This window comes from Cornus florida, unplaced genomic scaffold (assembly GCF_030987335.1).
Source record: "Cornus florida cultivar Cherokee Brave unplaced genomic scaffold, ASM3098733v1 CherokeeBrave_3.0.0_Hap2_Chr06, whole genome shotgun sequence".
Taxonomy (NCBI): domain Eukaryota; kingdom Viridiplantae; phylum Streptophyta; class Magnoliopsida; order Cornales; family Cornaceae; genus Cornus; species Cornus florida.
In genome coordinates this window covers 80871144-80899050 of record NW_026775576.1, presented here as the reverse complement: position 1 = coordinate 80899050, position 27907 = coordinate 80871144, and the positions used below count along the sequence as shown (strand labels likewise).

General features: G+C 35.5%; 4 protein-coding genes across 4 annotated transcripts; 2 read left to right on the top strand and 2 right to left on the bottom strand.

Annotated features, from left to right (window-relative positions):
• The first annotated feature begins 293 nt into the window (after positions 1 to 293).
• On the top strand, positions 294 to 2246 carry LOC132314427 (uncharacterized). Its single transcript, XM_059813295.1, has one exon. The coding sequence runs from the start codon at positions 294 to 296 to the stop codon at positions 1977 to 1979; it is 1686 nt and encodes a 561-aa protein (XP_059669278.1). The 3' UTR covers positions 1980 to 2246.
• An 8763-nt stretch (positions 2247 to 11009) lies between these two features.
• Positions 11010 to 19153, top strand: LOC132312294 (THO complex subunit 3). Its single transcript, XM_059810602.1, has 11 exons — positions 11010 to 11221; positions 11444 to 11539; positions 13330 to 13459; positions 15013 to 15104; positions 15259 to 15327; positions 15862 to 15919; positions 16056 to 16155; positions 17896 to 17982; positions 18139 to 18217; positions 18534 to 18666; positions 18855 to 19153. The coding sequence occupies exons 1-11, from the start codon at positions 11159 to 11161 to the stop codon at positions 18887 to 18889; spliced, it is 942 nt and encodes a 313-aa protein (XP_059666585.1). The 5' UTR covers positions 11010 to 11158; the 3' UTR covers positions 18890 to 19153.
• LOC132312295 (uncharacterized) lies at positions 18940 to 21012 on the bottom strand. Its single transcript, XM_059810603.1, has 3 exons — positions 20125 to 21012; positions 19881 to 19951; positions 18940 to 19794 (listed from the first exon to the last, which is right to left on the bottom strand). The coding sequence occupies exon 1, from the start codon at positions 20821 to 20823 to the stop codon at positions 20161 to 20163; it is 663 nt and encodes a 220-aa protein (XP_059666586.1). The 5' UTR covers positions 20824 to 21012; the 3' UTR covers positions 18940 to 19794; positions 19881 to 19951; positions 20125 to 20160.
• A 1968-nt stretch (positions 21013 to 22980) lies between these two features.
• LOC132312293 (probable amino acid permease 7) lies at positions 22981 to 27737 on the bottom strand. The gene is made up of 7 exons (XM_059810601.1): positions 27525 to 27737; positions 26419 to 26643; positions 25594 to 25687; positions 24744 to 24958; positions 24446 to 24579; positions 24126 to 24350; positions 22981 to 23750 (listed from the first exon to the last, which is right to left on the bottom strand). The coding sequence occupies exons 1-7, from the start codon at positions 27604 to 27606 to the stop codon at positions 23349 to 23351; spliced, it is 1377 nt and encodes a 458-aa protein (XP_059666584.1). The 5' UTR covers positions 27607 to 27737; the 3' UTR covers positions 22981 to 23348.
• Between the last annotated feature and the right edge of the window lie 170 nt (positions 27738 to 27907).

Sequence of the window (27907 nt, the reverse complement as noted above, 5' to 3'; positions counted from 1 at the left end):
TTCCTTGTTCTTGCCTCTTTCTTACTCTTTCTTTCTCTCTCTATCAATCTCTGTTTTGCAGTTGATTTTTCTTCTTTGTTTCCTTGTCAGCTAAGAAACCTACCTGTTATTGATTTGAGTAGTTCTTTTTTTATTGGGTCAGTAAAATTAATCTTTACTCTCTCTCTACCCTGAAGATATGGAGATCTTTTTTTGATTTGCTATCTTATATAGATGTAGAGATACATACATATATATATATATATATATATATATCAGCAGAATTTTGGTTATCGTGTTTAATTGATTCTACAATGAGCGATAATTTAGAAAATCAGTATCAATCGATCAAGAAAGACAATGAGAAATTGCCGGTGCCGGAAACTCCAGTTTCCGGAGAACGGAAGCTGACGATAAAGTTCAAGATTAGGAATGTGGAAAAGGGGGTTGAAGAAAATCCGATTAGACGTCAAGGGAAGAACTCTCAGAGTAAGGTCTGCACTGTGTGCAAAAAAGAGTTTATCTCTGGTAAAGCTCTCGGAGGTCACGTTAAAGTTCACTTTCAGGATCACAACAAAGAACAACTTCTCAAGCAGCTCAAAATCGGTAATAAAAAACCCAAAAAGTTGAAGAAACAAAATCTACAATGGGCCATCTATTCTTCCAAGAAAAGAGATTCTAATGAAGTCACCAATGAGAGCTCGGAGGGAAATGGAAAGCCAACTGTTTGTTTTATTTGCAGAAAGAAATTTTCCTCGCCGAAGGCCTTGTTTGGGCACATGAGGTGCCATCATGAGAAGGAACGGAGGGGAATTGAGTCGCCTATGGCGGTTAAGAACAGTCAATCTTCCTCTGTATCTGAATCCAAGCCTAGGAAAATTGATGATCACGTTGATTCAGATGGTGCAACTGTGGACAACCCAGTGATTGATTTGATGGAGTCATTACCAATGTGGCCGGTGACAGGCAGGCGAATGTGGCCTGGGACAGGCAGGCGAACCCCGAGAGTCCCGAGAGTCGTGGCCGACACATTGGAGAATTCGAGCTCAGAGGAGGTGGAGGTGGAGAAGAAGCGATTCTGTGACGCGGTGGATGAATTCCTTAGGCTAGCTCAAGATAATTCTTTTGACTCTGGCCTAGTCCATAATGATAAAATTGAGGAATATGAGGTTTCAAACTGCAATGCTCTGACAAATGAGGCTGAAATTGAGGACAAACATCGGGTTTCTGAATCGAATAAACGAAGAATTGAGGCGTCGCCTGTTGGATACAGAAGGGATTATCCTGTGAAGAAGCTGAGAATTGAAGAAGGAGGGTTCAATACTAATGGTGGACACATTGGTGTGGTACCTACATATATGGATAAAGGCAAAGGAAAGGCTATATTGGAGACTCAGAATTGTGAATGGGTTGATGCAAAAGATTGGAACAGAGAAGTTGAAGATTACATGAATTGTACAGACGATGAGTACTCTGATATCAAAGACACCGAAGACTTGTGCGAAGGACAGCTCACGAATTACAAATGGGAGAGAACTAGTCCTAGGTCGGTGATGATTAGTAGCAAGAAGATCAAGAGAAATAAGCCAATTGTGAGGAGGAGTACTCCCAATAAGTACCAATGCAGCAATTGTGATAGGGGCTATTCTATCAAACAAGCATTAGGTGGTCACATGTCCTACCACAAGAGAGACAAGAACTTTCATAACACCATTGATGACCCTTCATCTGCAGCTGCTGAGGATAAACACCATCACAATCCCGCCTCACGAGTGGACGGAGAGCTTGTGCAGAACACACACCAATGTGAGATTTGTAACGGACCTTTCCTTACAGGTCAGGCTCTTGGGGGTCACAAGAGGTTCTGTCCCCTGAGCAGTAGTCCGGTTGAAGCTCCATCGAGCCTAGCAGCTTCGCCAGGGGAAGCCAGTCAAACGGTTCGTAAAATTTTAGGGTTTGATCTCAATGAGCTTCCTCCCATGGAGGATGAAGAATGGTGATGATTATGAGCTAGTTGAATATTTCAGTTTTTTGCAGCTTCTAAAGGAACTGAGCTACTGAGAGGTCAGTTCCTCTAATTCTACCTTGTGATGCTTCACCTGTTGAGTTTTGTAGTGGAAAGGCAGTGGCTTAGATAGGATTGAGGAACCAAACTTGGTTCCTTTTTGTTTTCTCTAACAAAATGTAAAGGAACTTCACATAGGCTTTTAATTTCACAGTATTGATGTACACATGAGTTCTTTGTAGTTTTGCTTTTGCAAAACCTTTTTCCCCCAACATTAATTTGTACAACAATGACATGTCAGTGTGGCATGAAAGGCCAAGATGCATGGATTGTATACTCTCTGTGAAGTGTATTGCTTCCTAGTTGAAGAACAAATGTAGGTTTCATTGTCATGTACCATACATAGTCATTTTATATGGAATTGTTGTCACAATACCATAGCTGTTGAAGAAGCTCATACAGCTCGAGACCCGGAGAAGCTAGCTCCAGAATCATTAGAACACTTGTTACTCAAATGTAACATAACTGGGAACTCAGGCCTCTAGCTTCCGCAAACCTCTTAAGCTATAAGATATCTGCAAAACCCTTAATTATTATCATTTGGGCCTTTAAATGTGTATTGATAAAAACTAAATTTGCTTTTTAACTTAGTTGCAACAAACCTCTTAAGCTATAAGATATCTACAAATTATCCTTCAAATAGGATATAATAAGCAATATATATATATATATATATTTTTATGTTCAAAAGGCTCAATGCTTTAGTTTTGTAGTATTTCTCAACTTACTGTTGACGGATGGGGTGTTTTGCAAATTTTTTTTTTTTGATTGTTTGAGGTGGTTATTTACTTAAAAATTTAGTACAAGGAGTGATATGTGAGTTTTTTTGAGAGTTCATGGGATTTTATACAATTAACTTTTCTGTATATAAATTAAGCTAAATAAATATTCAAGGGGAACAACCTGAAGGCTGAACAGTACCTTCCTTTCATTTTGGTACACGTGTTGGTCCAATGGTGCCAAAAGGACTCTTTATGGGTATTGGGGCATTAGCTTACCAATGAATTGTCATTTGTCAGTTCGTCAAGATCTAAATTTTATGCATATAATAATTTTTTATGCATATAATATTGTTTAAATTATATTAATATATATTTTCTAAAGAATCTTTTGAACCTTTTTTAGAAATGAGCTTTTTCAAAATTGTGGAACACGTTGAATCCAGTTAAAAGGATTTTTCATGTGATTGGTTAGGAATAGGAATGCCTAATATCAAACTCACATTGATGTCCTGTACTATAGGAGTACACAAGTTGGTGTGTCAAATTTCTAAGGTAAAGTTGGGTTGGGGGCTTAGAATAATGGGTTACTAATATCTTGAAAAGTATATTATTATTGTTATTCAAGATTGAGTTGTGCAACACATTCAATCTGTTTTATAAGGATATATATATATATATATATATATATATATCTCGCTAAAAATGGATGAAAAAATCATGCGAGCCTCCTCGCATGATATATCAATGTTATATTTCAGTCGATCTCTCTTTTTTCTATAGACTGAATTAATTTTGAATATAAATATATGCAGGGATCATTTTTAGGAGTGGCGAGACAAATGTTATGTTGTATTACAGTGCATTTTAGGGTGTGTTTGGTTAAATAGAACCAGTAAGAAAGGGAAAGGATTAGAAAATATTTAAATTTTATTTGCGTTTGTTCGGGATGAAGCTAAAAGTTTTTAAGGAAATTGAGATTCCTCCAGTATAAAACACACACGTGTATTTTTTTTTTTTATTTATTTTCTCACGAAGTGGTTAACTTATATTTTAAATTCCTATAATAGCCATACGTTGGTTTTCGTTATTTTTCTCCCTTTTTCGCAGATGTACATATTTTTTCCAAACATAAATGAACTCGTGAAACTAGTGAGATTGTAATAAATATATTGTGTGTGCATATATATATATATATAAAAAGAGTAGTATAAAGAGATAGAGAGAGAGACAATGGAAGAGAGACAGAGAGAATGAAAATTTGTTATTCCAAAACACACCAGCAGTACATATGTATGGCCATATATATAGTCGGATGAATTGGCTTCCCTAAGAAGCCACTACTAAAATCTTCCTCTGTAAGCTTTAAATTGTGATGTCATGGATGACATACTTCATTGTGGGCCCCACTTCCATTATATATATATACATAACACTCCCCCTTGGGGTTCACAATACTACATTAAGAATATGCCTCGCTAAAAACATTGTTAAGGAATTCCAGTGGGACAAAACCCTAGCAAAGGAAAAAGAGTACAGTATTCTTATGTATCTAAAAATGGTATTGTATAAATTAAAATTGCCTCATTAAAACCTTGCCAGGAAAACCTAGTGGGACAAAACATGGACGAAGGAAAAAGAGTACAGTATGTTAATACCTCTTCGATCAATTGCTCCTCCTCATTAAATCAATCCTGAAGATCCTTTCATCGACGCATTCCAATATTATGCACCAGCTTCTTGAATGTTGTAGTTGGAAGCGTTTTAGTGAATAGATCTGCTAGATTTTCACATGAACGTATCTTCTGAATATCAATATCACCCTTTTTCTGGAGTTCATGTGCATAAAAGAATTTTTGTGAAATGTGCTTGGTCCTGTCGCTTTTAATATATCATTTTTTTCATCTGTGCAATGCATGCCTCATTATCTTCATATAATATTGTTGAGCTATCTTTTATTGATGAGAGACCACATGTTGTTTGAATATGTTGGATCATTGATCTCAACCAAATGCATTCCCTGCTTGCCTCATGAATTGCGAGTATCTCAGAATGATTTGAAGAAGTTGCAATCATTGTCTGTTTCATTGATCGCTATGATATAGCAGTGCTACCACAGGTAAACACATATCCTGTTTGTGAATAGGTTTTATGTGGGTCAGAGAGATAGCCGGCATCAGCATATCCAACTAATTGAGAATTTGATGCTTTTGAATAAAATAATCCCATATCAGTTGTACCACGAAGATATCGCAATATGTGTTTGATTCCATTCCAATGTCTGCGAGTTGGTGCAGAACTGTACCTTACTAATAAATTGACTGGAAAAATTATGTCAGGTCTTGTGCAATTTGCAAGATACAAAAGAGCACCAATCGCACTAAGATAAGGCACTTCAGGACCAAGGGGTTTTTCATCATCCTCTCGAGGACGAAAAGGATCTTTCTTGATGTCAAGTGATCGGACAATCATTGGGGAGCTCAATGGATAGGCTTTATCCATATGAAAACGTTTCAGAATCTTTTCTATATATGTTAATTGATGGATGAGAATACTGTTCGAAAAATGTTCAACCTGCAACCCAAGGCAAAATTTTGTCTTTCCGAAATCTTTCAGCTCGAATTCTTTCTTTAAATAAGTGGCCGTCTTTTTGATTTCACCCAATGTTCCCACAAGATTCAGATCATCAACATATACTGCAACAATAACAAAACCAGATTCTAATTTGTTAATAAAAATGCATGGACAAATATGACTGTTCACATACCCTTCCTTGAGTAAGTAATCGTTAAGGCGATTATACCACATTCGTCCAGATTGCTTCAATCCATACAAAGATCGTTGTAATTTTATCGAGTCCATATTACGTGGTTTTGTTTCAAACATTTTAAATCCTTCTGGAATTTTCATATAAATATCACTATCTAGTGATCCATATAAATATGCTGTAACCACATCCATTAGATGCATATGCAATCTTTCTGTGACTGCCAAATGTATTATGAATCTAAAAGTAGGTGCATCAATCACAGGGGAGTATGTTTCCTCATAATCAACACCAGGTCTCTGTGAGAAACCTTGAGTTACTAGTCGAGCTTTGTATATCATAATTTCATTTTTCTCATTACGTTTTCGTACAAACACCCATTTGTATCCAACAGGATTAACACCCTCAGGTGTCTGGACTACTGGTCCAAATACTTCACGTTTAGCTAATGAATTTAGCTCTGCTTGTATCGCTTCTTTCCATTTTGGCCCATCATTTCTTCGTCGACATTCTTCAACGTTTTGAGGTTCCGGATCCTCATTTTCAATATCAAGAGCAACGAGATATGAGAATATGTTGTCGACAACAATTTCATTTTTATTCCATCTCGTTTCATAATTTAATGAGATCTCATCATTTTCAGGTACCTTTGCCTCATCAAGGGCATGTGCCTCATCAAGGGTCATATCATCATCTGTTGCTTTTGGCTCATCAATATTTATTATTTCATCATTTTTAAGTACCTGAGATTCATCAAGAGCCTCTACCTTATCAAAGGCTATTATCTTATATTGATCAATAATATCTATTGCTCCCTTTGTGGGCTCTTCAGGAGTGCCCGCTTTCTTTGTGATTTCCTCTTACGAGGAGCGGTATCTTTTATGCCAACTGGTCTGCCACGCTTCAGGCGTATTTTAGATGCATTTGCTGCATTACTGACAGAAGGTCCTTCAGGGACAGTAATTCGTGCTGGCACATTTGCAGTTGGTATATGTGATTTTATCACTTTCTTTGTATCAGTAAATGCATCATGTAATTGATTTGCAACATTTTGTAAGTGAATGATCCTCTGAACTCCTCGTTCACATTGGTTTGTACGATGATCAAAATGAGACAATTCCAGGGCATTCTAAGTAAAATCACGTTGCTGTTGTGCCTTTTCTCCCCCTAATGGTGGGAAAACAGTCTCATCAAAATGACAGTCGGCAAATCATGCTTTAAAGGCATCACCTGTCAAGGGTTCAAGATATCTAATAATAGATAGAGAATCAAAACCAACATAAATTCCAAGTCTACGTTAGGGACCCATTTTAGTGCGTTGGGGTGGTGCAATTGAAACATATACAGCATAACCAAAAACTCGTATGTGGGAGATATTTGGTTGTTGACCAAAAACAAGTTGCACTGGTAATTACTTATGATAAGCAGTTGGTCTTATACAAACTAGTGATGCAGCATGCAATATGGCATGACCCTAGGCAGAAACAGGTAATTTTGTTCGCATAAGTAAAGGACTACCAATTAGCTGAAATCTTTTAATAAAAGATTCAGCCATACCATTTTGAATGTGAGTGTGTGCAACAGGGTGTTCAACATTAATTCCAACTGACATGCAATAATCATCAAAAGCTGGAGAAGAAAATTCAGCGGCATTATCAAGACGGATTGTCTTAATTGGGTAATTAGGAAAGTGTGCCGGTAATTTGATGATTTGAGCAAGGAGTCTAGTAAATGCAACATTACGGGTAGAAAGCAGACAAACATGCGACCATCTTGTTGAGGCATCAATTAAGACCATAAAATAGCGAAATGGTCCACAGGGTGGATGAATTGGCCCACATATAACCCCGTGAATTCGTTGTAAAAATGGGGAAGACTCAACAATAACTTTTGAAGGGGATGGTCTGATAATCAACTTACCTTGTGAGCAGGCGGTGCATAAATGATTATTTGGTAAGATAATTTTTTGATCCTTTAGTGGGTGTCCATGTGAATTTTCAATAATTCGACGCATCATTGTACTCCCTGGGTGACCAAGTCGATCATGCCAAAGTATAAAAAGTTTTGGGTCACAAGATTTCTTATGAATCACAACATTTGACTCAATTGTTCTAATGGTTGTATAGTATAACCCAGAAGAGAAAACAGGGAATTTTTCTAATATCAGTTTCTTGCCTGAGGTAATAGAAGTAATGTAGAGATATTTCACATTTCTTTCATTTGCAGTCTCAATATGATACCTATTATGACGTAAGTCTTTAAAACTTAATAGATTTCTCCAAGATCTTGTAGAATATAAGGTATCATTGATTTGTAATCTTATTCCATATGGTAAAATGATGTTGGCTAGTCCGGAGCCTTCAATCAAGTCGGTGGGACCTGATATGGTACTGACACTGGCGTCTGTCAGAGTTAAGTGGGAAAAATATTTTTGATCTCGAAGGATTGTATGTGTTGTTCCATTATCTGCAAGACATATGTCTTCACCATTTATTTTGGAACTACTCAGATCCATTCTTATTCATGCAAATTTCTTTATCAGAAAAGAAACTTTTATAACAAAAGAAACTTTAATACAAATTAGAAAATAAAAACTTTAATATAAGGAAAATACAAGGAAAATAAAAACATAGTAGATAGAATATGAAAAGAAAATAAGATTAATTGGTGTGGATATTTCCATCACCAATCAGGAAGTCTATTTTTTCATCACGGTCCTCAAAGAAATATGATACATCCAAATTTGTGATGTTAACTGGCTCATTACGATCAATGAAATTCATTTCTAGATTTGTGATGTCAACTGGCTCATCATGATCAAGGAAATTCATTTCCTTTTGTTTTCCCTTCTCTTTCATTGAGGCTTGGTAAAGTTCAGTCAGATGGTTAGGTGTACGACAAATACTTTGCCAATGCTTTGTCATGCCACACCGATAACAAGTATTATTGTGTGCCTTGGAAGGTTGAGCCACATCCTTCCCTTTTCCCTATTTCATTTCATGATGATCTCTCATTTGAGGATATGGTGTGGATCTCTGATTGCAAAAATGTGATGACTGATATCCTTCATGATAATAAGAATGATTTCTACCACGACCATATTCATTATTGTGGTAGTTATTTTTGCCACGACCATATTCATTTCTACCACCACGACCACATCCACGTCCGCGTCCACGACCACGGGATGAGGCAACATATGTTTCAGGGATCGGTGTCAATTCAGTTGGACGGGACTGGTGGTTTCTCAATAGAAGTTCATTATTTTGCTCTGCCACAAGCAAACATGATATCAGCTCTGAATATTTTTTAAATCTATGCTCTCAGTATTGTTGTTGCAGGAGTACATTCGAGGCGTGAAATGTGGTGAATGTTTGTTCTAGCAAAAGTTCATCAGTAATAGTATCACCACATAATTTCAATGTAGAGCTGATTTTGAATAGAGCAGAGTTATATTCAGTCACAGTTTTAAAATCTGGCAACCTCAGTTACAGCCAATCAGCCCTGACCTTTGGGAGGATGACTGTTTTTTGATGATCATATCTTTCTTTCAAATTATTCCGCAAACAAAGTGGATCTCTTTCAGTGAGGTATTCAGTTTTCAGTTCTTCACTAATATGGCGCCGGAGGAAAATCATGGCCTTTGCTTTATCTTGCAATGATGCATCATTTTTTTCTTTGATTGTGTCTCCAAGGCCCATGGCATCAAAATGGATTTGAGCATCCAGAATCCAAGATAAATAATTTTTGCCAGAAATATTCAGGGCCACGAATTCCAGCTTTGTCAGATTTGACATTTTCAGAATAACTAGATGTGACAACAATATAAAAATATAATTTAGGATAGTATATAAACTAAAATGACATTAAATGAAATAATAACATAATATAAATTATTTAAATAACAAAAATGGTCAATCCGGTCATAGTAAATAAACTATTAAACAATAAAGGCGGTAAAACCAGCCATAAAACATTAAATAATAAAGGTGGTAAGACCGATCATAATTAGTGGATCAGTAAATAATAAAGGTAATAGAATCGGCCATAGTGTAAGCACATATATCATTTAAGTGAACAAATTTATTTTATAAACAATAATCTATAATTAAAATTTTCTTACCATTTGAAGTTAGAAATACTATTTTCTTCGATGAAACAAACTAACCCAATAATTTATCAAAACTAATATCACAAAATAGATATATAGTTGGGATAGAAAGAGGGAGAGAAAGCTTTTTCTTCAAATCTGAGATAGATGGAGCTCGTGCTGATAACGTGTGATAAATATATATGTGTGTGTGTATATATATATATATAAAGAGTAATATAAAGAGATGGAGAGAGAGAGAACGAAAGAGAGACAGAGAATGAAAATTTGTTATTCCAAAACACACCAGCAGTACATATGTATGGCCATATATATAGGCGCAGGAATTGGCTTCCCTAAGAAGCCACTACTAAAATCTTCCTATGTAAGCTTTAAATTGTGATGTCATGGATAACATACTTCATTGTGGGCCCCACTTCCATTATATATATACACATAACAGAGATATAATTTTAGCAATTTTTTTTTCTCCTATTTTTATCTTGCATACAACCTTGACGCTCATGTACATATAACATATGGTGGGTATGTTTTAAGTGCATTACATTAATATACAATATGTATATATCTGGGTTTTAGAATTTGGATATTAGACACGTTCCTTAAAAAAAAATAATACAAAATATTCTATAATTATATAATTGTAGTTGAATTCAAAAAGAAAACCCCCCATAAATTTGGTTGTGATATTTAAAATTCTATTAGTTTTGGTTATTACAATGTAAACAAACATAAGTTTAACAATGTTAATCCTATTCAATTTCATCAAAGTCCTTCCAATCACTATATAAATTGTAATGTCCCAAATATATATTAAAATATTTTTAAGTAAAGAAATTCAAGTGACTTGTTGTCTCATATAAGTTCTGAATATTATCAACAACAAAATTTGATGTATGAATTAATATTACCCAAATTAATTCATGTTTTTAGTATTTTAAATTATAAGGACAATTTTGACGAGTGCAATCATTTTCTAATTATCTTGCATTCTATCTAAACTAACAACACAATATTTTCTCACAACTTCTATGAAATTTTTTCATCATAACCAAATGCACCATGAAAACTTAATTTTCTTTTTCTTCACTTCACTTTTTACCATATATTTCCGTCTAACTAAACGGACCCTTATAATTTTAACTTATTTAATGTTAGAACAATTTTTGTATTTCAAAATCATTTTCTTCATCAAAATTTTCATTCTACTTTGTAAAGGCAATTATGTAATTTTATTATTATGATAACAGCTAAATGACAGAAAATTAAAATTTTTTTTTTGGTATTTAATTTACAAGCTTTCAGAATCCAATCCAACAATTGGTAAAATATCAAATGTCACCGCTTTAGTGTCCGATTTCAATCTAAACAGGCATCCTCAAATATAAGGAATAAATATATATTTTTTATCAAAACGCGTCTATACACAGAGAAAGGAGTAGGGATTGCGCGAAGACGACGGTGAGCGTAGTTTAGTCATACAGAAAGGAGTAGGGATTGCATTGCAGAGAAGAGAGATGGAGGAAACCATAGCTTTCAAAAACCTCCACAGCCGAGACTATCAAGGCCACAAGAAGAAGGTTCTCTCTTTCTCTCTCTCTCTCTCTCTCTCAACCCACTATCTTCTTATTTGCTTTCTGTTCTTTAAATAAATTTGTAATCAATTCTCAACATGTAAAAGCCCTAGCTTCGTGTATCTGCTTCTTTGCTCTTCTTCTTCAATTTCTGGAATATCTGTGTAAAAATTCCGGGAAATTTATGTCTTTTCTGATTTTTGATTTTAATTTTTCTCATAAAAAAAGGTGCATTCGGTGGCTTGGAATTGCACTGGCACGAAGCTCGCCTCTGGTTCTGTCGATCAAACGGCTCGCGTTTGGCACATCGAGTCCCACGGACATGTAATCTTCTTGGAACCCCTTTTTATTTATTTTTTCCATCTCTCTTTATATTCGCAGTTCATTGAAATACTTTTTTTCCACAGCTATTTTTATTTTTTGTGAAAGTTGAGAAACCCCCAAATATATATATATATATATATATATATATATATATATATATTTGGGGGTTTCTCAACTTTCTTGTAGTGGATCCTGCAAGCTCTAGTACTATTTGTTGAACTGGTGGGATCACTGCCAAGTTAAATCAGTTTGCCGTTAATAGTCTTTTAAATTGTTTTCATTTTTGGGTAACCTGCAAATTGATCTTATAAATTATACAATAGCATTGAAAAAAAAAAAAATTCTATTAATTTATTGCGCCCTTGACAACATTTGCACCTTTAATATCGAATAGGAATGCTTTAATAGTAATTTAATTTTTTCATAGTGCGCCTCACTTCACTCAGGCGCGCACCTTGCCTTGCGCTTGGGCTCCAGAGGACCTCTAGTGCCTTAGTGCGGCTTGGGCCTTTGATAACACTATTATAGGATTAACAATCAACATGTTACACAAAAATTAGGACTTACATATATTGATGTTAGAATAAGAGGAAGTTGATTAATAGTTTGAACATATACAAGAGAAATAGTGGTTAAAATACAAGGTAGAAGTTAAAAAGGTAGACCAAACTAACCCATGATGAAAAAAAAAAAAGATCTCAAAAGCTAGATATAATAGGAGACTCGGCTTATAAAAGAAAAGAATGACAAAAGGTAATTGGACCAAGACAATGGTGACGACGATGTTGTACCATAGCATATTTGATGCAGTGGAATGAAAAAAGTGAAATAAGTAGACAATCCAAAGATTTGGAAAAGGATACAATGTGGGCACATTCTAAATGCATATAGGAAAGGCACGTTGATTGAAGAGGCGGCTGAATGAATACATTAGGAACAATAACTTCTCATAACCTATTGAGACTGATCAAACTTTTTCACACATAACCCAGTGATTCTCAAAGCTATTATTTCATCACATTATGTTGTTTTGCTGCATTTGTGCCTCGCTTCCATGGTCTCTCCCATACAAGATCAGTAATGGCACTTTACTGAGATGGTCAAAATTTGGATTTCACCAAAAGTTATTGTAGAAGAATACAACTGACTGCAAGGGAGGATGCATTCCGTAAATTCCATTACGTTATAGCCAAAGCAATCTGTTATATCTGTTTCATCATACAAAATCTCTTTTGCCTACGAAGATTGTGTTGCAATCATTCCTACATTTCCATGGTCACGAACGAATGAAACTATGAAGATATGTTACTACGGTGATTAAGGTTTGGGGTTTCACCTCGAGTTAATTTAGTAAGAGAGGAGGAAAGTGCAAGCGAGGAGACCAACCTAGAATCTTTCTCCCTTTATGCCCAAGCATTCTGTTGAATCTGTTTCATTAATGATTTATTCACTTTTTTGGCCTACTAAGATTGTAAAGATTAATTTAATATTCAAGACCGGTTTAAGTTCTCAAGGAGTTGGTAGCATTTTCAAATATTCTCTACCCTTTGGGATATATAACTGAGGAACTCTTGGTTTACTAGAAGAAAAATAATATAAAATCAATGGCTTTAATATCTACATACTTAAAAATTTTCTCATATTTTCTTTTATAGTCTCTTTCATTTTCTCGTTGACTTTTCCTTCACTATGTGAATGTCTCAGTGTTTCGTTGTTTCATGAGGGTTTTTTTTTTCGGTTTTCACTTGTCATTTCATATTTCCTATGCCATTTGGATATGTTTGTTGCAGGGTAAGGCAAAAGATATTGAGCTAAAGGGGCATACTGATAGTGTTGATCAGTTATGTTGGGACCCTAAACATGCCGATTTAATTGCAACTGCATCTGGGGACAAGACAGTTCGTCTGTGGGATGCTCGCAGTAAGTGAATGCTATTATTGTATAAATGTGCTTGACTTTGAGAAAAATGAAATGGCATAGTAATTTAGGCATTAAGTTTTTTTTTTTTTAGAATTTCAGAAGCTACTACTTGTGTAAAGATGTGCTGTATTCTTCATTGGTTTTTATAACAGAATTTGAAAGAGATTTTACTAGAAAGGCTTTAAAAATACCTAGGATGATCGATGTATTATCTCTATGCTATATTGTAAGTTCTTGTTAGGATGATTGGTTGTTATAACAAAACTTGAAAGAGATTATACAAGATTGACTTTAGAAATGAGGCATGTTTTTTAGGATTTGGGATGATTGATGTATATTTCCTATGTTGGAAGGACAGACAATGAAATAATTTATAAGTGAAGAATGAAGTAGAAGAAATAGGTGTGATAAGAAAAACATACTTTTTTTGCACTGAATTTTAAGGAAATTAGACTGGTAATTCCTCTTCTCTTGTGTTTTATTCCTTAATCAGAATAGTTGTAGAACTAAGGGATTATTGAATCAGGAACAGGGATGTCAATGAGGTGGGCATGGGATGGAGTGCCACTATCTGCATCCTCCTTACCAAAGAAGCAGGCTGCCCCATCCCTGTCCCTAACCCATGATGGGTTCCTTACATCTATTCGATACCCGTTTTAGATTACATTCCCCAACCCCACCCCCCACCCCCCACCCACCCTGCCTCTGGGTGATATTCACTTTACTTTGCGATGCAAACAAATATAAACAAAATATAAATTTGGGACTTAAAGTTCAAATGGTTGGATCAATATATGGAAAAGTTAATAAGAACACAACAAAATCACATAATTTTACATGATATGCTGTGTATGTATCTATATATCATGTGTTTTTGTGTGTATGTGTACACACACACACACACACACACACACACGCATATATAGAGAGAGTGAGAGAGAGACAGAGAGATTTCTCATTAAAGAACATAATTGGGGATTTCAGAAAGAGATTTCTGAGTAAAGAAGATCATATTAGAATGCAAATTCTTGAGTTTCACATGTGAAGATGAGGATTGATTTTATTCTTTGTTAATAGATTCTGATAAAACCTGGTGAAAAACCAAAAAATTAGTTTCAGGACTAATATAAAAAATTTCAGCAGAAACATGTAGTCGAGAAACGGAAATGAGGCGGCTTTGATGTGATTGATCAACTGTAATTGGTGGCAGTAATGATTTGCGAGGCACAAACAATGTGATAAAAGGGAGGTTTGGGAGATTATGTGAGAGAAACCCTAAAATTACTAACATATAAAAGGGTACCTAAGGCATTGCCAATGGAATAGTCTTACAAATCGATTATGTAGTTAGGGCAGGGTGGGAGGGACTGATTTATTTTAATTCCATCCCTGCCCTGAACCCAGGGTCGGTATTAACTTTTCCTTCCAAATCTGTCCCAAATATGAAAGTGCATTGCCAATTTGCCAGCCCTAATCAGGAATATCTTGAAATACTAATATGGTACTATAGGAGTCCAGGAGATGCTCATTTCTGTCTTCTTTGGCTTTTGTAGGTGGAAAATGCTCACAGCAAGCAGAACTTAGCGGGGAGAATATCAACATCACCTACAAGCCTGATGGAACACACATAGCCGTCGGGAACAGGGTACATTAGACAGTGTCTTGTCACTGGTTAACAATATTCAATCTCTGTGACTGGTGTTTTGCTTAATTTTCCAATTACGTCCAGATCTGAGTCTCAGTATTTTCTGCTACACTTTCGCCTTTTTATCTCATTCTGTTGTTCTCATTTATTGTAGGACGATGAATTAACAATACTGGATGTTCGGAAATTTAAGCCCATACACCGGCGCAAGTTCAGTTACGAGGTAATATCTTGTTCAAACTAGTGCTGGTTTTATCCTATCAATTGTCTGGGAGTCAAAGACGTCCACTTCAAATTACTTTTCAAGGCAAGGTTTCAGTCCAGTGAAACAATCTGAGGTCCAGATTTTAGAGACTGAAGTTTCAAACCTGACTTTCATCTGGATGTAAACTTTAGTGTTGTGTTGCACATAATATCGCAGCTTAGCATTGTGTCTTTTCTTTGCTTTTAGGTTCTTTTGACCTTTTGAATTGAACCATCTCCCCTAGAAAACTATTTTTAAACCACACGCTGTGTTGCTCTCCAAATTAAGGTGGTTTTTAATGCAAGTGTTGTGCCCTTGCAGAAACTGTCTCATTTTTTTAAACATTTGAGTGATGTGTGCTTGTGATTTTCCATATACAAATCACGTCGAGACTATTGTTTGTGAAATACTGAAATGGAGTAGATGGTTGACCCTAGTTGCAGGATATCTCCAAATCAAATTTATGTTAAAACATTTATATATACTGAATGTTCTTGCATTCTTTCTTGTCAGGTAAATGAAATTGCTTGGAACATGACGGGAGATATGTTCTTTTTGACAACTGGCAATGGTGAGAACAGTTACTGAAAAGGGAATTTCTTTTCCTTCAGTGTTGCAAAATAGGTCTCGTTTCATTACAATTTGGACATTATGCCCTCTACATGTACTGAAAAATCATTCTTGAGTTGTTTGTACTCCCTTTCCAGGCACTGTTGAAGTACTGGCATATCCATCTCTTAGACTGGTTGATACCCTTCAAGCTCATACAGCTGGTTGCTATTGCATTGCAATCGACCCATTAGGGAGGTGTGCTTTATATCATTCTTATCTATTTTTGCTTATACATTGTTTTGATGTAAAAATACAACCTTGTGCTTCAGAATCAATTATTTTATTTATTTATTTTTTAAAACTTTTTGTTTATACATTGTTTTGATGTAAACATACAATCTTGTGCTTCAGAACCATTTTTTTTTAGCTATTTGTAGATAAGAGGGATTTAGGTGAAAGACCAAGAATATACAAAAAGAGAGCCCATCTACATGAGCGCAGGGTCAGCCAAGGTGCATGTTCCCTTTGCAGTCTCAAATAAGGTGCAAAAATGGGTGAGGCTAAATGAAATAAAACGTGTAATACAATCCGACCAACAACAGAGCCACATGACAATAAATGTTCAAAGAAACACATGAATACACATAATAAAACAGCAACCTCACTGAGTTTATACTAGTGCAACAACCACTCTAAACGTTGAACATGCTTCAATGACAAAGAGTAAACTCAGCCTTTGTAGTAACCACCTAACAGAGTCCATACCAATCTTAGCAATCCATATCTGAAACATTAGACCTTCCAAACCACTGACAAAATTTTAATTCTGACATAACAACCTAGCCCGAGCCAATTTCTAGTATGTACTAGATTCCTCTATATCAAAATGAAGCTGTTAAAACTTTCAAGGTGATAGATTAATTATGAACAAAATAATGATTCTATCCCCATTCATGGTGGTTTGCTTACTTGTATCTTATATATCACAAGACCTATAAAAACATTTCTGATCGGATCTGTTTGTGTAAGAATAGAGTGAATGAGAAAGATAACAAATTTGGAACCGCTAACGAAAACAGTATAGTTAGGAAGTCAAATGGGCTTTTTTTTGGTGGGGATAGAGGTATCAATCCATATTGTCTAATTCCATATATATATATATATATATGTATGTTTGATGGCGTCATTGGACGAAGAATTAGATGCAAACCTGTAACGACCCACTCCTCCACATGGAATGATATTGTCTACTTTGCGCCTGAGCTTACACGGTTTTGTTCTTGGGTTTTATTCCAAAAGGCCTCATACCATTTGCAGATAGCACTAGCACATACAAGCACTTCAGCTTCACCTTACCTAGGAGAAGTGGGATTGTGCAACCTGTAGCTCGCCTAGTGTCTCTTGCACCCGCCCACATCACACCCGCCGACATAGGTCGCCACAAAACCTATAATATTTATGTTTGATTATCTCTGATTTTTCTCTTTTCTTTAACACTTCATCGCCGGTTTTGTGGGTAACAAATTTCTCTCTCTTTCTGGGCACAACTTGCTGAGATACTATAAGTTACCTTAAAATGGTCCATGTTCAAGTTGTTATACGGATGGTAGGACCTTCTCTTGTATAGTTTTGTATAGTTACGTCTTACACCTGGGCTTCAAACTTTTGTTTATTTTATTATGGTTGCTTTGATTTTAGGTTAGCTAAGTTACATCCAAAATAAACAAATAATATGTTTGTATTCCATATGCTTTGTATAAACCTTCTAAATTGAGCTTGTTTTCTCCTAAAATACGATGGTTAGACGGGTTTGGCACATTCTGAAAGCTATAGTTTTATGGAAGTGTGCAATGTGATGCTATGGTTCTCACATTTATTACGGCATATCTATATAGAGAAGTGTGCAATGTGATGCAATGATATTCCTGTACTGACAGGAATATCATGTTGTAAAATCCTCTTAACCTCTACAGCTGCCTCTTTATACCATGGCAGATATCTCGCTGTTGGAAGTGCTGATTCGTTAGTCAGCCTTTGGGATATTTCACAGATGCTCTGTGTGCGAACATTTACAAAACTTGAGTAAGTTTCTCCCAAACCCTTTTGACGTGCTTGTGATATAAGCATCTATGACTCCACCTATTTCACTCTGGGATTTTTCTTTTAAAAAAAATCTTATCAAGCTTTTGATTTCCTCAGTCCCTGGGCAGGGAATGACCTTTTCTTGCTTATTCTCAGATGGCCAGTCAGGACAATTAGCTTCAATCACACAGGAGAATATATTGCTTCAGCCAGTGAAGACTTGTTCATTGATATAGTATGTATTCGCGAAGCTTCTTTATATCAGTTTTTTCATCCCCTCTGAAGAGTCTTCACTCATTTGAAATAGTAGGCTTATTATGGAAAGCCAGGAGATTGTGCTTATCGTCTCTTGTGCTACATCGTTATAATATGATGGATTGGAATTGCAATATAGTTATATCTTCCTTTGGGAGATAAAAGATATCTCTGTCCTAGATGGCTTAAGTAACATAAACAAGAAACTAAGTAGATGGCTAAGGTCATCATTATGTTTTGATCCTAATAATTAGAAACCAGTCAGCTAAAAATGCCACTGCTGCCTTTTGAAACAGTCAAATGTCCAAACTGGAAGATCCGTCCACCAAATTCCATGTCGGGCTGCCATGAACAGCGTGGAATGGAATCCTGTACACAATTTACTTGTGTATGCCGGAGATGATAAAAACAAATATCAAGCTGATGAAGGTATTTCTGCTTCTTGCTCAATTATTGGTAATGGTCATTCAGTCTAATGCTGCAAGGAACAGATCCTGAGCAAGAGAAAATGGAAACATTATACGGATCACAATTTATTTCAATTCTCAAGTAGTTTGTTTCTTTGGGTCTTTTAAGTTGCTGATGCTTATTCTAAAAGATTTTAATGATTGTTGCAGGTGTTTTCCGAATATTTGGCTTTGAGACTGCATAAGATCTGACAGGGCTATGGTTCGATATAATGATAGTGGAGGCTCTTTTTAATTGTTTATTTAATTTTTATTTTTGGGTTTTTTGTCGACTTCCATAACTTCTTCCTGGGCACAATGGGGAAAAAGTTAATCTGCGCCTTCAGTGCGTGTGCTCGTGTCTGTCTTATGATCGTGTCCGTCTTATGCAACTCCATGCCTTGTATGCTCGCTATTTGTGACAAAATGTGACAAATGTGTACTTATTATTACAATTCTGTTGTATTCTACATTTCTCTATTTAAATGATGAACAAGAGAAATTCTGCAAAAATGAGAAAGGTTGAAATTCTGCAAAAATGAGAAAGATTCAATTTATTATTAAAAAAGACCTAGTTTCCAGAAATTTGATTGCCTCAATAACATAGACAACTCAGAGAACACAAAGGAGTGATAGTTCAATGACTTTCTACACAAGACAAACTCATAGAACACAAGGAGTGTTTCTTTTGATTGATTTCACACTGCAATAAGAGAATATCATCAACAGCAAAATGGACCGGTCTTCCATGTCTAATCTATACGACAAACCCTCTCATCAACAGCATAATTTGGCAAAAAAAACACTACTTAAGGTTACAGGATTCGCTGCTTATGGTGGTGAATTCAAGCAACGATCGGACCAAGATGCTTCATCCCCCCTCCTTTCGAACAAATTGACTGCTTTCAAACTCGAATTCATCTCCTTTCATCCCCCCTACTTTCGAACAAATTGACTGCTTTCAAACTCGAGAATGCAACATGTATTTGTAGGGATTAAAGTCTTTCAAACTCGAATTCATCTCCTTTCGGACAAATTGGCTGCTTTCAAACTTGAGCATGCAACATGTATTTGTCGTCTAAGCTGTCACTATAACACCAAGTGATAGAATCTGAAAAACAAAAAAAATTACAAATTGTAACAAGATTGATTGATTGATTGACAATTACAGAAGCTCTAAACTAAATTCAATTTTACCTTGGGCCTGATAGAATGTTCTGTTGACTGCTTTCTAACTCTCCCCCCAAATCCTTTTTATGCAACATAGACTACAAAAAATGACCAAAAAAAAATAAAATAAAATAAATGTTGAAATTTACAACCCAAATCCACATTCCCAATAGTAATAATAAAAAAAACATGATACCCAAAAATAAAATTACAAACTATAGCTGACATCAATTGAAAAACTAAAACTTGAAAACAATAATTCAAAATTTACCTTGAAACTGATTAGACTCCCAAATTTGTAGTAGTACTAATAGCAAAGGATGAACTTGTTAGCAGGGAAGACCAAACCTGCAAAGCAAACAAGAAACAGAGTAATTAGATTCTGAGAACACCAAGTGATTGGTTTCCATTTAATCTCAACACTCGAGCTCTTCATCCTCCTCCCATTAGATGGCTCCTTCGACAGATCAAAGCTCGCCCCTTTCATCCTCAGTTCCTGAATGCACCGCGTGACGGCCCGGCCATCGCTCCTCTCTCTCTGCAACTGGTTAGCCACTTTCCAGTACCTGCAAAGCTTCACCTGAACCAGGAAGATCAGAACAAGCGAAGTGGACACTGACAAAAACGCCGGTACCCACCATTGATGGCACTTGTTTTTTCCCGAATTCATGGAAGATATGAACAACATGGTTAAGAAAAAGACATGGAAGAGGAAGAAGAAGCAACAGGATTGGAAAATCTCTCTCTTGATTGAGTCCATTCGGGTTTCTTTCATGGCGATTCGTCGCCCAAAGAGATCTTCTTCTCTCTGCCAGAGCTTGAGAAGCAAGAGATGCCCTGGGCTCTCTGAGATTTCCATTAGTGGGTGGTGTTGGATTGCAGAGAGTGTGTTCATGGCAGATATTAGTTTCTGTTGATGCTCCTCGTCGACAGGGATTTCGACGACATGGGCATCTTTCATTTCTGCCATTGATTGAGAAATCTTGTGGAAATTCAAAAAGATTTGCAGAAATGGTAAGATATGAATGAGTGATCAAATGTGAAATGTGTGTGTTTGTGTGTGTGATTTGGTGGTTTCTTTGAACACAGAACAATAAATGGAAATAGTGGTTAGTAGAAAGAATGAGAGCTTGAAGATTGCAGTTATCGCAAGTGTGAATCGTTGGCTTTGATGCCGGAGATAGATTGTGTCTCGGATATATAAAGCGTTGCGAAACGCCTGAGATTCGCAACGGTCACATTTTCTTTTCGCTGTCCCCAACGGTCAGATTTCCACTGTTAGCGAAAACGTATAATTCAATTGTTTTATTTTAAAAATCAAGTTATAAAAATTTGACTGAAAAAAACAAAAAAAAAACTTAGTGAGTTGGTTTCATGGTTTGTTAGGAAGGAAAAGGAAGAAAACTTTCACGGACCAGTTGTAGTGAATTATCTTATTTACTCTTTTAATTGGTTAATTATATAATAAATAAAGAAATAAAACCCTTTATTTAGTTGTATTTAGTATAAATAATCAATTAAAAATTATTGAATTTACAATTCACTGTAAGTATTGGGTGTGATTATCATTACTCATTACTCTATAAGTATTCGGTATCATTATCATTACTCTGATTTTAATAGTATAAAATTTTTACTTATTTTTCAGAATAAATTTATAAAAAATAATATAATAGTAAATTCATTAAAACACTCTTTCCCAAAACATGATTACCATTATTATCTTTTATTAATAAACCAAACCGTTGTTAACCCAATTTTCCATTTCTTCTCTTTTTTCTAACTAATGTTATCATTTCTTTTCTTTTCCGTTGTATAAAACATTTTAAAAAATTACACTAATTTTTTAAATTTCCCCTCTTATGAATATCATAGACAAAAATATACATTCTAACGCTCATTTGAACAAACTCGATGCATATAATATTGTGTGGTCTGAACATTGCAGTTTCTCATTCCAGAACCTGCACACTGGTTGTTTGCTTTGCACTAATCATTTATTCATCATTGGATAATTTCACTATTTTATTCCAAAACCAAGCATTTTTTTAAACCTTAACATCATCAAAGATGGAGACCTGAGCTTCCTCTGAAATCTACAAATTCAATACTGACTGACTGACAGACCATCCCCTCTACTTGGACATCAGAGAGACCCCAAGAAAGAATCAGCTTCAAAGCTTCTCTGAGAGAAAGAGCTTCTGCTACTATTGCCAAACCGACGAAAGGTAAAAAAATACTGAAGCAACTCTAATAGGAAAACCAGAGTGAGTTGGAAGAACAAAGCCACCACCAGCTTGTTTCTTCAAATCGTCAAAAGCAGCGTCAAAATTCAGTTTCAACTGCCCTTACTTGTGGATGGAGCCAGAACTTGTTTCGTCTCTTGACTTATGAAAATTCAATATAATCTTGCAAGAGTCTTTTTTATTAAAGACAATCATTTCTATTCTTCCACAAATTCCAGCAAATAAAGGAGGCCAGACTTGAACATGCAGCTCAATTATTCTCCTTTTTCCTACCACGGGAGAGACTGATCCCACCTTCTTTTTTGCCACGACAGAGAACCTGAATTTGCGAAGTCCAATCTCAAAGGGCTTAAGCACCACAAATCAGCCTGAGCCACATGAAACCTGCAGAGAGTATGATCAACTGTTTCGACATCTGAACCGCACATTTGGCAGATGGCTTCTTCCTCTCTTACAGAGCTGAAATTAGACTCTGAGCTTCTCATGCAGGCTCTGCAAAACATCTTGCCAACCCTTAATATAGTCCTGTTCAGAGCTGCACTCTGCCCTTTTGAGTATTATGAGAAACTTGACGGGATAGAGACAGAGCTAGGAAATAAGTTCCAATGTCCACCTGCATAGATGCTATGCTGAGACAGGAAGATATGAGTCAAATTTAACATTTCACACTATTATTACATATGAAATGAATCATCTGAGACAAACTCATATCCTCTTGCTAGTTAGCCCGAAATGCAATAATCATCTACAAAATATCCAGCAGAAAGAAAGAACTAAATAAATTAAGTGAAAGATACATTAAAAATTGCATATCATTCCTTTCTCAAATAATTTACAACGCTGGGGTGCCTGTAATCCCAACAAGAATTTATACACCTAACTTCATGAAGCTAATAAATTTATTTATTAAAAAAAAAAAAATTGTACAAAGTACAAGGGGACTACTTTCAGCTGACTAACAGCGACATCAAAATGACAAAAAAAATTACAAAATAATTATAGATATAAAAGCCACATACAATACACTATAAAGGTATCAAAACATCCAGTATACAGACTAGCATCAGGTGCAACAGCAGGATGTGTTAGGAGGCTTACAGTTACAGCAGTAGGGAAGCTCCAAATTATAACATTTTTATTCAACTGAGCCAGAATCATTTCCTGTAAAATTACAGATATATTTTCCACTCTTTCTCCTCATCTTTTTCTAAGGCCTCTTATTTCATTGAGGAAGAGAAGAAAGTATATCTTACCCAAACTTGGCAGTTATTACACCTTCAATTGATCCAACCAATGCAAACATTAACACGAACAAGCAAACAGTGGTATAGGTACGAAGGACAATGAACTTGGTTGTCCAAGCTTCAACATTTTTATGCGCTAAGTACATTTCCGCAGGGAAAAATATAACTATAGGCCAAAAGGTCAAGGCTCCAGCCACTCCAACAACTTGGTTGAAGTATGGGAAAACAATTGCGATTCCAGTTGTAAATGCAACATAAGCAGTCCGGAAACACAATCTTAAGAGGCTTAATCTCAAAGCTGGCAAATGTGGGAATTTCAAGGTATAATTACGATTTATAAATCCATTGTTTGGGAACTTCTGAGCAATCAATCTTTCTGCAATTGCAAACAATGGCTGACTAAATACCTGGCAAAGATAAGGAAAATTTAATCAGTCGCAATCTAAATTTACATAAATATCAACAATATGTATTTCTATTTTATTTTATTTTATTTTGGTGTTGTGGGGTGGGTGGAGGAGGACAACAATAGGCTATATTTGAGCATTTTAAAGCTTCTAAGAGCTGGTTATATGGTAGTCACACGTACTAACAGTACCAAAGGTAGCAGTGCCAATCAGTCAAATATATGGCCATTGAAAGAGAGAAAACCAACCTCCACTTGTGGTAAATAATAGAATTATTATACAATATAGTGTCTGTTAGTGGTAAGAATTATAATATATTAATCATAAGGACTGCATAAAATAAGCAGTGACATTTTAATATCCATTGGGTAGTACCTGATATCCTCCAATTAAATGAAGAACGATGCATGCGTTCGCAAAGTCAATGAGCCAGTATGGCTCGTAGAATCCGAATCCTGTCAAGAGGTTCCCTGGTGTAGAATTCCCAAAAGCTGCATAGCCAAATCCTCCACAGCAAAGGTAGAAAAAGGTTGTAATACAGATTGCCATCGTGGAGGCCTTCTGCATGGTGATCATTTCTGATGGTGGCTTCAACGTATCCTTCATATTTTGGGAGTTTCACCATTCAGTATTTTCCCATTATTAATGTTGTTTTTACAGTGAAATTTGTTTATAGAAATGCAAAATTGTTGCACCTGTATCTCAAGCAGAACTATGGTGAATGGAAAGGCAAAAGCAATGTCGCCAAGTGATTGAGAAACCAACCATACTTTTTCAGCCACAGTAGAAGTTGGCACTCCTCCAATGCTACCTTTAATTTTTCCATTTCCTGCAGTTTCAGGTTCAAGAAGCTAAATTTTAAACTGAGAAGTTCTGCATTCTTATTGGTTTCGACGGACTCATATAGGTTTCAGGTTTCTTACAACTTTCACCTCATTTCAACCTCCACAATTATTGTGGTGACAGAACAACAGACCGTATACTCAACCATACCTATCACTTTTGCTAAGCCAAGTGCTGATCCGATGATAGAATAGGTGAAGGACATTACTGCAGCAACAATCGAGAGCCATTTTGTACCATGGAAATCAGGTATCTGAGACACTACACTTTGAATAATTCCAAATAGAAGCATGTAAAAAGTAATTCCATAATTACAAGAAGCCTTATGCCCTTCTTTATGGTAACAGTTTGATTTCATAATCGCTCTGCACACATTATTAAAAGAAAAAGAAGATAATAATTAAGGAATTGCGACAAGTTGAAATCAAAGAAAAGCACTGATAATGTGTCTGCAGGCATATTCAACTGAGAATGTTACGACAAAACCAAACATTTTTAAAATTATAGACCAGACCAATTTCAAAATCAGTACAAACATCAGTAGGGATAAAAAGAGCTTCTGTATGCATATATGATTCATTGATAATATATTTTCATGAATTAAATTGAATCAGTAATAAGATTATGTATTAACTCAGTATCTTACTTCCTATTTATTCACAATTTCTTCTTTCATTTGTTTTGCCAAGGCCGTGTAGTTATGCTTAGTTGAATTTACAAATACTTTACCAGCTTGAGGATACACTTTTTGAGTGTCCATGGCCTCCATTTGGAACTGCCTGTGTATATAGTCAGTTGAATTTTCTGCGAGAGGTTACATGCCATTGAATTAAATTACATCGTTGCATTCCTTTAGGGCCACAAGACTATGGATTATTTTCTCAGATGCTCTTGAGATAACATAGCAGTTCAAGGACCATTTATCTTTTTTTCTTTTTATCATATGAATAATGTGAACAAGAAAAAATCACGGTGGGACAAGAGAAGCTTAGTAACATACCTCATGCTGATTGCAGACGTAATGGTATAGACGATTCCAACCTTGACAAAATTTATATTTACAAAAATACCACACAGCCACGCGCTCTTATTTCCTGAAACGCCGGTTTCATCATGAACTGCCATACCTACTTACTTTCTAATAACAAAAATGATTTGCCAAAATGTAGTTCCTGTGATGGCTGAATCATGTCCTTGGAATTAGGAAACATGTCTACCTACTGGTTATCTACAAATGATGATTTTACTAGGCGAAAAATTTCAGTGTTTTGCCGCCAAAACAAACAGAACTTCCTTTGATGTTGGGATGTTAATGGCCTATGCTTAAGGATTGTTCTCACCTTATGAAAAATAAACTCAGTGTATCATGAAAAACAACGTTTTTTACTCCCACTTTTATGGTGACTAACTACAGTTTAGATCAACCTGTCCACAATGTTGCATATATGGGAATGGTCCACGAGGGCATGAGAATACCTTATCTTGATACATTTCTAAGCATTTAACACTACAAAGATAAGGTATCAAGATAAGTTATTCTCGTGCCCTCGTGGGAATACCTTAAATGTTTAGAAATGTATCAAGATAAGGTATTCTCATGCTCTCGTGGGAATTTTAAGCACCATTCCCATATACCCATCTACGGGGACATGAACCCTCGGAAGGGAGGAAGTAACACCATATTCGTAAATCCTGTTTTTCTTTTTATAGAATTTATCGTATTGCCATGTCCATATGATGTCGTATCTTTATCGGCTTTTATGCTATATAGATGGGAGTTGTTTCAACTAAGTAGAATAAAGAATGTAGCTATATATCTTCTTACCTAAAATATTCTTAGCAGCATCAAGGTAAGAGCGATTTCTGGAGTCAGATTTAGACATGTAGCAATTGCATAGAAGAGATGCTGAAACAAAGGTGATTGATGCAAAGGACAGCATGGTCAATGGACCTGCAATCCACCCTAGCTGAGCCATGCTCCATGCCAGAGATAGTACCCCTGACCCTATTACTGCTGTTATTATATGTGCCACAGCAGTCCATATGTTCCCTTCATCACAATAAATACATATGCCAAATTAACATGCATATAATAGCAGACATCAATAGTATATATACAAACACATATATCTATATATTTACTAAACATATGATTATCCTATATTTGGAACACAAGCTATAAAAAATGTTACAAAAACAAAGGTGAAATTAGAAAAATATAGTGACCTTGTATTTGGATAATCTTACTCTTCCCAACTTATAGAAGTTCAAAATTAAAAAGAGAGAAAAAAAAAAAAAAAAAAATCCATAAAGATAATAGTATTTTTGACCCATTTGATAATAGTATTTGGATAATTTCTCATTTGATACTTCTGAAATTGGGGGATTTTTTGACCCAATAGTATTTATTTACAAGAACCAATATTCAAATTATATACTGCTATGTATCGAGTACACAATAGTATAAATATAAGAGAACCTTGTTTTTTCCCCCCAAAAAAGTTTAATCATGCTGCAATGCAAAATTTTAGCTTGGTCTGTAAATATAACTCTCTCTTGCTAAACATGTGATTATCCAGGACCATATACTATCAAAAATGTTTTAAAAAAGAAGAAGAAGATGACATTGGAAAAATACAGTAATCATGTAATAAAATAACCTTACTTTTCCAAACTTTTACAAGTTAAAAATTAAAATTGGGAAAAAAGAAAGAATACCCATAAAGATAATATCATTTTTTATATCCGTAGGATGCAGATTTTTGATATTTCTGAACAAAAAGGTGGGATATCGTGGACTGAAATTGGGATTTTCTTTTTTAATACTGTTCTTATTAATCGGAAGGTCGTTGACTTGGATCATTATGTGGGGAATTTAAGAGATAAAGAGGACAGAGAAAAATAGAAAGAGTAAAAGATAGATAGACGAACCAGTTCTCTTGAGGGAAGGCGTCGCTGTGTCTGTTTGAATAGATGAAGGTTGATGATTTAAAGGGGTCAGAGTGTCCGACATTCTTCTAAGCTCATAACCTTCGCAAGTATTTCTCAGTTTCCAAACACACACACAAACAAGGGTTCAATATTTCGAGAGCAGTTACTCTGATCTCATCAGACCAAAAACACACGGTGTTTTGACTTGAAAGGGAGGCAGTCCCCGGCATAAATTATTATATGGTCACAGTCAATCACAACTCACAAATTTTAGTGACTGAGTTGTAATTGGCCCGCACAGAAAGAAAAAATCAAATTTTTTTTATTTAAATTAAAAAATTATTAAATAGTTTTGATCAATTACAACTCACAACTTTAGTGAC